The 11,235-nt window shown below is 37.1% G+C and overlaps 1 protein-coding gene across 4 annotated transcripts; it reads right to left on the bottom strand.

Annotated features, from left to right (window-relative positions):
• Positions 1-3,148: 3,148 nt before the first annotated feature.
• LOC110698640 (pentatricopeptide repeat-containing protein At5g50990-like) lies at positions 3,149-10,501 on the bottom strand. Of its 4 annotated transcripts, none has more exons than XM_021876136.1 (4): positions 9,229-10,501; positions 6,988-8,679; positions 6,000-6,060; positions 3,149-3,735 (listed from the first exon to the last, which is right to left on the bottom strand). In XM_021876136.1, the coding sequence occupies exons 1-2, from the start codon at positions 9,329-9,331 to the stop codon at positions 7,163-7,165; spliced, it is 1,620 nt and encodes a 539-aa protein (XP_021731828.1). In that variant the 5' UTR covers positions 9,332-10,501; the 3' UTR covers positions 3,149-3,735; positions 6,000-6,060; positions 6,988-7,162. The 4 variants fall into 4 exon arrangements, with proteins under 4 accessions (XP_021731828.1, XP_021731840.1, XP_021731821.1 ...); XM_021876148.1 differs by having other exon boundaries at positions 3,149-5,739; XM_021876129.1 differs by having other exon boundaries at positions 5,599-6,060.
• Between the last annotated feature and the right edge of the window lie 734 nt (positions 10,502-11,235).

The raw sequence follows: 11,235 nt of genomic DNA on the forward strand, positions 1-11,235 counted from the left end.
TAATCAAAAAGGGTACCAATGCTATGATCCCATTCAAAATAAAATCTACACCACTCTTGACTGTGAGTTCTTTGAACACTCCTATTACTATACCCAGCTTGGTCCTCAGGGGGAGACTACGAGTGATGACCTTAGCTGGTTAATATATCCAGAAATGATGGACCATGACCCTCCAACACAAGTAGGCAATACCACCGATGTTGCCACTGAAACGTCAGTATCAGCTCCTTCTCTTCAATCCATTCTAATGGTGACCACTGAGCACCCTGAGTCAATATCAGTTGAGGTAAACTCTGAAAACCATGAATCATGTACTGTTCCTACTGACCCTGTATCTGTTCCTAGTGAAAATTGTCTAAACAGATATGAGTTACCTCCCAAAAGCACGAGAGGTGTTCCTCCCAAAAGATATGACCCGGAATATGAAGACCAACGGTCTAAATACCCCATAGAAAAGATCAGCAATGAAAACTTATCTAACACAGCTGTTGCCTTCACCGCCTCCCTATACTCCACAACCATACCTAAAACCGTGGAAGAAGCTCTTGAAGATGAGAAGTGGAGACAAGCTATGGAAGATGAGTATGTTGCCTTGAAAAAGAACCAGACATGGGAAAAATGTATCCTGCCTAGAGGAAAGAAGAAGGTGGGATGTAGATGGGTGTTCTCCATTAAGCACCGGGCAGATGGAACTATTGAAAGATACAAAGCAAGATTGGTGGCCAAGGGCTACACTCAGACTTATGGGATCGATTATTCAGAGACGTTTTCCCCGGTAGCCAAGATAGATACGATACGAGTGTTGTTCTCTATAGCAGCAAATAAAGATTGGCCCTTGTATCAGTTTGATGTCAAAAATGCCTTCCTTCATGGAAGCATTGAAGAAGAGGTCTATATGGAAGCTTCACCAGGATATTCTCATGATTTTGAGGTTGGAGAAGGATGCAAGTTGAAGAAGGCCCTGTATGGTTTAAAACAGTCCCCAAGAGCTTGGTTTGGAAGGTTTACTAAGGCTATGAAGAAGTTCGGATATAGCCAGAGTAATTCTGATCACACTTTATTCATAAAAAGGGCAAACCAGAAGATCACCTGTCTAATCATATATGTAGATGATATGATCATCACCGGAGATGATGAGGAAGAAATTGCTGCCTTGAAAGGGAAGTTGTTTCAAGAATTTGAGATGAAAGACCTGGGAAACCTGAAATACTTTCTTGGTATAGAAGTCCTAAGATCTAAGCAAGGGATTTTTATTCATCAACGAAAGTATATTCTCGATCTTTTAGCTGAAACTGGAATGTTAGGATGTAAGCCGGCCGACACTCCAATTGTAGCAAATCATGGTCTTCATATCGTAGAAGGGGCAAAGGCAACCAATAGGGAACAATATCAGAAGATTGTGGGAAAACTCATCTATCTAGCCCACACAAGACCAGATATCGCATATGCAGTAGGGGTAGTAAGTAGATTCATGCATCTCCCTCAAATACATCACATGACAGCCGTAATGAGGATCCTGAGATATCTAAAGGGTACAAGCAGCACCGGGATTTATTTTGGCAAATATTATAAACCTCGATTTAATTGCTTACACCGATGCAGATTGGGCCGGGGACCGGGATGGAAGGAAATCCACTTCTGGATACTTCACCTTGGTAGGAGGAAACCTTGTCACTTGGAGAAGCAAGAAGCAAAAAGTAGTAGCCTTGTCAAGTGCAGAAGCTGAGTTCAGAGGAATTGTGAAAGGGATAACTGAAATCCTGTGGATTAGAAAACTGTTAAATGAGCTCGGTTTTCCTCAGAAAACAGCCTGTAAATTGTTTTGTGACAACAAGGCAGCAATAAGTATTTCTGGAAATCCTTTCAGCATGACAGAACAAAACATGTTGAGATTGATCGACACTTCATCAAAGACAAGCTAGAAGATAAGATCGTCAAACTTCCATTTGTTCGATCAAAGGATTAGTTGGCAGATATCCTAACAAAAGCTGTCAGTACTGAAGCCTTCAGTAATACTTTGCGCAAGTTAGGCATTGGGATTCTGAGTGCCCAACTTGAGGGGGAGTGTAGGAAATAGTCATATTTAGCTCCTTAATTATAGGAACAGAATATGACTAATTATGTTAGGCATATATCTTGTATAACAGTTTCCTTATTTTTCTCTGTTTCCTCCTGTATAAATGTACCAATCTTCTACAGAGTAATACACAGAAAAATTAACCCTAAAAACATTCTCTATACTTCTGCTATTCTAAACAGTGGTTGCGTTTGCAGGTCGGCACTACCAAAATTCCAAATCAGGGGGTCTTGATGAGTTTAAGCGTATGTCTCTTACTGTTTAACTATTAGATAGCTCTATTATACTTGAGCTGCAACAATCTACAGAAAAGTTAGTTTCTGCTCTAAACATACTTCTCTGGTGGGTTCCTGAACAGGTCTTGTTGTGTATACTCTTGATACATTATGCGCAAGGTACCTCTCTGGTTTTCATTCTTGTACACGAATCGAAGTATACAATGCATTTTAGTAAGGTCATCTTCATTAAAATTCTTTCTGTTGATCTCTAGTACACAATCTCTGGGGTGATAATTTGCCAATCTCAAACCATCCAGACACAATGTTGCATACTACGTATAAAAAAAATCTATACAGTGAGGAGCAGAAGAGATGAACAAAATAATTCCATCTCGGCGATGGGGAGATCAAGTTGCTTAAATAACAAAGGAATGTTTTAGGCCATCCCAAATCCTAGACTTACAGCAGAATTCAGGGATAATTGTGGTTAAGTGTCATTCAATAACGTTTGTTGCGTAACTAATATATATAGGTAATTATAAAACAGGATGCCTGCTGGACAGGAAAAGTTTCTTGCTATAGGTGATCTACAGGGCTGGGGATACTCCAACAGTGACATCCGAGGATATCTTGGGGCTCTCTCTATTTTGCAGGTAAATGCAGTTTTAGTTGCATTTGGCCCTATGTTTACAAACACTATGATCAAATTCCTAATAAGAGCCCCTTGAGAGAAATCAGAGGGGAAAGATTATAATTCAATGATCATTTGACTCCTAGAGTTTGTGGCAATGGCATGTTTGTCACAAACTACTCACATATGAACCATCACACAGCAAAAAGAAAAAATCAAAAATTAAAAATAAATTCTACATTGCAGAAAAAAATTATGTGTTATGGGTGTGTTTCAGGACTGCTACCCAGAAAGATTAGGGAAGCTGTTAATAGTGCACGCACCAAAAATCTTTATGGCAGTATGGAAGGTTATCTACCCCTTCATCGATGACAACACCAAGACCAAAGTGAGTGCTCGAAAGCACTTTGCCCTCTATGATTTTTTTTTTTTTTTTTTTTTTTTTTTTTTTTTTTTTTTGTGTGTGTGTTGGGGGGGGGGGGGGGAGATGGTTGTTAAATCTCATTAACATAAAGGATGAGACCATGAGGGTATTACTTACATAGCATGATTGCATACCATCACCATTCTTCACACTTTTGCAGATAGAGTTTGTGGAGAAAAAACAGATAAAATCAACCATGCTAGAAGACATTGAGGAGAGCCAACTTCCAGACATATATGGAGGCAAACTGCCAATAGTGCCCATTCAAGATGCTTGAAGATACTGTAGCACTACAAAGTCACAAGGACACCCTTTAGGATCCACAGCCGTCAAAAGAACTCAGTCAGTGTGATCCTACATTTCTGATCACTCCCGTCGATCATCTCTGGAAAAGTGTGTATTCATTAGATTTGCAGGCAGAATCCACAATTGTTACGTGATTAGCTATTGTTGAATTATGAAATACCAATGTCTGTATGATGACAACAATATATATATTAATATATACACTGTACCTGCATGCAATGCTTATATTGTCATCGTCACCAGAAAGGAATAAATCTTACTACTTCTAAGCAGAGATAGATAACATTCTCCAAATCACAATGAATTTCATAGTAATAGTTATAGTAATACATGTAATACAAATTATATGCTTATCTAAGTTTCAGATAAACTGATATTCACTGAGTTCAAAATTGACATTCTGTACCAAAATTATGCTAAATTCCTTGAAACAGGAAACCAAACTCTCCCCCCACTTCCTGATGTGATGATGTCCCTGCATTGTACATGGTAGGCATATGGAAACAGTCGAAATGTCATATAGATATGGCTCGCTAACTACCATGACCAAGAAACTCGAAACCAAATAAATCTCCATTCAGAATTGTTACAGTTCATAGTCTGTGGATTAGGTTCAAGTGTTCAACACCCCAAAGATTTAGGTACCATCCCATGTTATATGCTTTAGCTAAGGTCAATTTGGGATAATATAAATCCGGAATGCTAATTTGAGAATCAAACAGACCAACACGCATCACATAAGCTATTCAGAAAAAAACAATCACATCATAATAACACTGAATACATAAAGTCACTCTTCGAGTTTTATAGGCTTGAATAAGCAAGAAACATTCAAATATATTTTAAAGCTAGTAGAACCAATATAAAAATTCTGATTATCCTATTTTATTGTGCGAAACCCACAGCGAAGCCAAGGTAAAACTGTACTCTACATACTAAACAAAATTTTCTGTGTCTCATAAGAAAGCTCACAATTATTCCTGCAAAGTAAAGGAATTACAAGTGTTCTAATACACTCCAAGTCAAAGCTTGCTTGGGAATATATGGTTTACCTAGAGTATATACAAGGCATTAACAGATTAAGCAATAGCATTCAAACATATAATTTCTAGCAGACTATGTTATACCACCATTTCTAGTTTTCTACCCATGTATGTATTGACAGGTTAAGCTCTGGGCATTTAAACAAATTTTATACAGCAGAAGTTCACTGGAAAAAAATTTTAAGAAATAAATAAGATATAAGGTCCTTTATGTTATGCCTCTAAATGGGTCAAGGAAAAGCTTCCAAATCTGCCATTCCACACCAATTGGAAACACAACTACTCTACGAGTCAGCCATGAGTCCATGACCCACCTCGGCACCTCCCTATTCCAAAATAATTCCAATATTCAATTCCAGCCATAACACCCAAAGGATGACCCAGCCCAGGGATGAATAGACACTTCTCCCTTTCCCCTCTTAGAACCAGCATAGTTCATCTACAAGTGCAAGCAGGATAGAAAAGGGAAAGTCGTCAACCCACAATGAAAAAAAAAAAAAAAAAAGGAAAGGTCACCACTAGTTTCACTGCTCAATTGAGATTTAACACAACATAAACTTATTTGGTAACTCCAAAATTACTAGCAGCTCATAGCCTGTTTAAATATGTAACTCGATGCAACGCTCGTAGCTGAAATCTATCCCCTTTCTTTTACATTTCAGTAAGACTTGCTCAAAAACAGATTCATTAAATTTATAAAACTGAGCTTTGGCCTCAAAATCCATCAAGCATGACAAACAACTGAGAGAAAAATCCTCTATACCAACATCTCAGCTGGAAAGTTTTACAAAGTCTAGCAGCAGATACCTTAACCAAAAAAGTTGCATGGGTCACAATTTTAGGATATGACTGGCCCAACTAAGTAAGAAAGTCAGGAACTCGCAGAGGTAGGAACATACATTTTCTCAGAATCCTTGAGAGCCAAGAAATTGATATGGAGCACCAGCAACTGTACTGGACCTTTAATAAACCAGCCTCATAAGGTGCAACATTGTAACCCACATATAGATATGGGTGGATTCCTATTCTTTCCATGATCTCTACAGCATAGTAACCCACATATAGAGACATAGGTCAGTGCTTTAGTTCCATGTTCCATCTATGTATGGAAGAACAGCAAAGTATATCATAGAACCAATCGATTTCATTCAACAAAAGCATCAGGTGCAAGGTAGATAACAATCAGTTGACGATGTAGACGAACACTGTGCACTCAACAAGCTTGTGAGGAAAAAAAAATAAAAATCCAGGTCACATCTTTAGATGACTACGAATCCAAATTACAATCAAAGGCACCAACCTTGTTGAGGACACTTAGAAGCATGTCAGCAGTTAAAATGTAAGATTGACTAATACAGCACCTGCAGAGCAGAAATTCAAAGTCATCACCTAAAAATGATAATTTAAAAAGGAGTTCAAGGGACAAAAAAATGGTATCATAGATTCATAGGTAGCCGAGCACATCCACTGACAGAGAAGCTCCTGGACTAAAGTCTAAAATGGATCGACTAGACACCCAACCAAACAAAGACAAACTAAATTATTGCGAGAATAAGATTAGAAGCTGCAGACTTTCTAAATCCAATTCTCTGATACCTTGTACATGAGAGGCATGTGACTAGAAGTAACATGTACGCTTTTTGTGCAATTCTGCATTCTAAAGGCTACACTAGGAACATATTATAATCTAGAAAAAAAATCTTGATCACATAACAACATACTCTCTAATTGAACTAATAACCAAACATGTTCAGTTCGTTGTGCCAAATCTAAACCCAAACAAAGTTCATGGCCATCAATTTCAAACACGTAGATACATCTTACTAGTTCCTCTAATTGTTCGTGAATTTACTTTTTCTACTCTAAGCCACAGATCTTATAAAAGACAATGAATGATAATTGGCTAAAATCACTTACATATTGTTTAAGTGGTTTCCGACAAAGGTGAAATTTACTTTGGAGTGTATTATTACACCTATTTATCTGGTCCACAGACTAGTGCCTCAGAATATTCAAATTATTGGCACAACAAACTGACCAAAAAAATAAGAAAATAACGGATGGGCAGTGAATTTCATTACCCGAGTACGATAGAACCTTGAAAGTTGTAAGAATAACTAAGTTTCATTCATTTCTTCCAATATAACCTTGGAATTATAACTAAGTAACTAAGTTTCACACGCTTGGACATGCATAATTCTTCTTCTAACATTGACCAACAAAGACTTACAAAGAGGGGTTAATGGAAGAAGAAACAGGCAAAAACAGATTCAACATAAGTGGAATACCTTCGTTACTTCATATCCAAACTTGAAGTGGAACAACACAAACTAACTGCTTCTCTCTAGCATTAGCTGATCTGTCAGCTTACCAATCTAACTTTGTCAGCCTTGTATATCCTCACTAAGAAACAGCCTCGTGTATGAAGGAAATTTCATAAGTTCATTAGAACTTGTTCAGCACTCACCAGTAGTCCCCACAAGAACAAGAACCAGCTTCAAACTTGTGAAATCGGACACGATCCCTGACAATGATCACCCTTGCCAACATCCTTGAAACTATTTTAAACCAAGAATGACAGTCATAGCAAGTTCGTAAGTTCTTTGTAATTCGAATTTCCGTTCTCAGACTAGTTTTAAGTACTCCAAAAGCTAATGCTAATTTCTCACTGTGGAAAATCAAATTCTCCTCCTTTTCCTCCTCTGAAACATCCATTAAAACCAAGTCTGTTGCAGGAACATAACCCCCTAACTTGGCTCTTTTAATCAATTGTTTCATAATCTTGTATATTGCCTCCATTTCAGGGTGTGCCTGATTACGTGCCTTAAACTGGTGTATGATCCCCGCCAATTCAATCCAACTTTTTCCATGATCCTTGTGGATCCCCTCCCTTTTCATCTCCTCTCTCATGTTTGCAGAGCTGCTCCACTTGTTTAAAGAACAATATGTGTTTGACAGCATTACATAATCACCACCATCAAGGGATGATATATTTCGAATAGCAATTTCGCCTAGTGGTGCATTTCTGTAAGTCCTACAAGCACTGAGTAGTGCCTTCCATATTACCACATCAGGTTGCATTGGCATTGCTCTGATGGTGGCATAAGCTTCATCTAGTTGTCCAGCACGACCTAAAATATCAACCATGGTTCCATAATGCTCAAGTTCTGGTTCTATAGAGAATTTTCTATTCATCATGTCAAAATATTTCTTTCCCAGCTCAACTAAACCACAATGACTACATGCAACTAAAATTCCAAGAAACGTTATACTGTCAGGATAAATTTTTTCCTCTTCCAATCGAAAGAATACAGAAATAGCATCAGTGGCAAGACCATGAACTGCCAGGCCAGTAATCATCGAATTCCAAACAGACACACTACTGCTTCTGCAGCCATCAAAAAATTCTTTTGCTATTTCTATTTTCCCACATTTTGCATACATATCTATAATTGCAGACAGCAAAATGTCATTCAAAGCAATTTTCTTCTCGATCAAGAGATTATGTATCCATAAAGCATGATCAAGAGCTCCAAGCCGTGCACACCCAGCAATAACAGAAGAAAATGTAAACTCATCTGGCTCAATACCCAATAAGCACATATCCTTAAACATTCTTAATGCCTCCTCTAATCGAGAGTTTTTAACACAGCCACCAATCAAGGAATTCCATGAGACAACATCTTTTAGAGGCATGTTAAAAAACACCCTTTTGGCAGCCTCAACATCTCCATTCTTCATAAACCTTGAAATCATTATATTGCCGGTAATCAAATCAACCTTCCAACATGGGGTTTCATCTAGGAGGTGGCGGGCAAAATCAAGCTTCCCACAATTAATATAAGTCAGCAATAAATGAGATACGAGTGAATAGTCCATGCCAAATCCTAATTTAACAATCTTGGCATGGGTTTCGAGTACTGCTTTCGAATCCGAGGAGGTTTTACAGTCATCAAGAACACATTTAAGCATTTGAAAATCTGGGAAAAAAATGAAAAACCATATTCAACTTGCCATGAATATACTTAACTTAGAAATATTAGGACACTATTCACACACTCTAATTGGACTATGTTTGATGATTTATAATTACAAAAAAACATAATCATGCATGATTTTGTAAGATGTGTCTCAACATATACTTACAAAACATCAACTGTTTTGTTTCAAAAAAAAAACATCAACTGTTTAATAATCTTTACTCATTGATAATTACAGACATTTAATGGTTAAAGGTATGCATTCGCAAGCGTGAAAATTTAAACATTGCAACTAATTGCTAAGCTTTAAACGATGAAACAATGCATTTCCAACAATACCCAATTAAATTAAAATACATAAAGTGTTCATATTCAGTTGTAATCAAAATTTTGTAGAAGGCAATAAACAAACAAGAAGTGGTCAGTTCTCGGCTTTTTTGTCTATATCAAATTCAGCAATTATAAATCATCAATTTCACATTAATTACAATTAAAAGATAACGACAAAAGAAGAAGAAAATAAGGTTTGATTGACAAAGAAAAACAGACCTGTTGCAGTGGCAGCGGCAGGAAGGGGTGAAGAAATGGAAGAAAAACGACGAGAAAAGAAGTGATAGACGCACATCCTGGTGTTCCGGTGTAGCGTCGGCATGGTATAATATTTCCTCCCGTTTTACGCTTTACTGCAAATTCTATATTAATGTAGGTTTATAAAATTCATGTTATTCTAACGTGAGCTTCTTATTATTTCAATCTAATATCATATCAAATCAAATTATATATAGGATATTTTACAAAAATCGGAAAATGGGTTTTAACACCTCAAAAAAAAAAAAGGTTTATTATAACACTAGACAAATGTTACGAAAATGGTTTTTACCACCACTTAACGGTTTCCGTTCAAAAATTCCGTTAAGTGGGGTCCACAGTGACACGTGTCACCATTTTACTTGTTTTCAAAAAATAAAAAATAAAAAAAAAACAAAAAAAAATAGATTTTTTTTAAAAAAAACTCAAACAACCAGAAGGCAGCCACCAACGGTGATCCTTCTCCCCGGCCAACTCCCGAACCACCCTCTCCCAGCCCCCCGTCACCGGGTTTCGCCACCGAACCTTCCTTAACGCCGGAAATTGACGTACCCTTGCTTCCCGCAGGCAAAATTCGAGAACCCCCACCGAAAATCGTGCCCAAAAAACGGCGACGAATTTCAAGGGTGGTGGTTTTGCTGCTGAGCAACCTTCCTTCCCCAAAAACGCCGGCGAATTTGGCCATTAATGGTTGAAATCGACTGGTTTTGGGGCTAAGTGGCCTTAAACGGCTAATTTCGGCCATCAATGGCCGAATTCGTGGCCGAATCAACGGCCAAAAATTCATGGTTGGTGATGGCGGTGGTCGGGCTAGGGTGGATTAGGGTTGCGGGAAAAGGGTGGGTATGGGTTTAGGTCGGCCGGTGAGAGAGGGGGAGGTGGTGCGTCGGTCGTTGCGTCGCCGGCTGTGGGTCAAGCTGAAGAAGAAGGTGGTAGTGGTGGGGCGGCGGTGGGCTAGGGTGGCTGGGTAGTTTTAGGTTTTTTTTTTATTTTTTTTTATTTTTTTGGCCAATAATAAAGCAACACGTGGCTCATGAACCCACTTAACGGATTCCTAAACGGAATCAGTTAAATGGTGGTAAAAGCATTTTTATATTTTTTGTCAGGTGTTAAAATAAAAGTTTTTTTTTTGGGGTGTTAAAAACCATTTTCGGGTTTTTTCAGGTGTTAAAATCAAAAATATCCTTATATATATCACTAACAAATAAAGCCGGTCTCGCAGGACATTCCAGTTTTTTGCCAAGTGTCGAGCCAAGTAGGCGATAAATAGGTATTATTGTGACACATAGGATGCTAAGTAAGCGGAGTTTGAATATATTTTTAAATATAAAAATATTGAATAGAGTTTTATTATCGATATACTTCTAATATTCATATATATAAAATTAATCATAACTTTTAATAAATATCCGGTATTATTTCCATCATAAAATTCGTTTTAAAAAGTTCTATAAAATAAGATCCATTTATAATATATTTAATTTATTTACATAAATAATAGAAAATCAATGAAAATAAGTTTTAACAAGGGAAAAAAATTTATTTTTGGTAAAAATACTTTCAGTTCAGTAAAATATGATTTCAGTTCAGTATGTCTAAATATCATGCATTATCAAAAGGGATTATATGACCACATTTAACATTCCATCCAAAAAGTTTATCCTAAACTTTTATCAAACCTATAGGCATCGCCAGAGCACAAAGCTAGACGATAGAATTTGTAAAAGACTTGATTTGGGTGAATTTGTAGTTTTGTACACACCATTACATGCAACATCCTATATCTTCCTGATTATTGTTTGTGGATGATTTGGGTGAATGTCATTGAGATCCTTAAAAACAATACCAACTAACGTAAAATTAATTTACAGGTTGATTTATTTAGTAGATCAATAACTGAAATTATTAATAAACAACAAATCTTTCTTTTTTTGATTCGGTCAAATTCATATATATAAAAATTGAAAT

This window comes from Chenopodium quinoa, unplaced genomic scaffold, assembly GCF_001683475.1.
Source record: "Chenopodium quinoa cultivar QQ74 unplaced genomic scaffold, ASM168347v1, whole genome shotgun sequence".
Taxonomy (NCBI): Eukaryota; Viridiplantae; Streptophyta; class Magnoliopsida; order Caryophyllales; family Amaranthaceae; genus Chenopodium; species Chenopodium quinoa.

Coding starts and splice junctions, on each gene's coding strand:
- LOC110698640 (XM_021876136.1), bottom strand. CDS start 9,331: ATGCCGACGCTACACCGGAACACCAGGATGTGCGTCTATCACTTCTTT. Junction 8,680..9,228: donor TGCCGCTGCCACTGCAACAG/GTCTGTTTTTCT, acceptor TTTTTTTCCCAG/ATTTTCAAATGCTTAAATGT.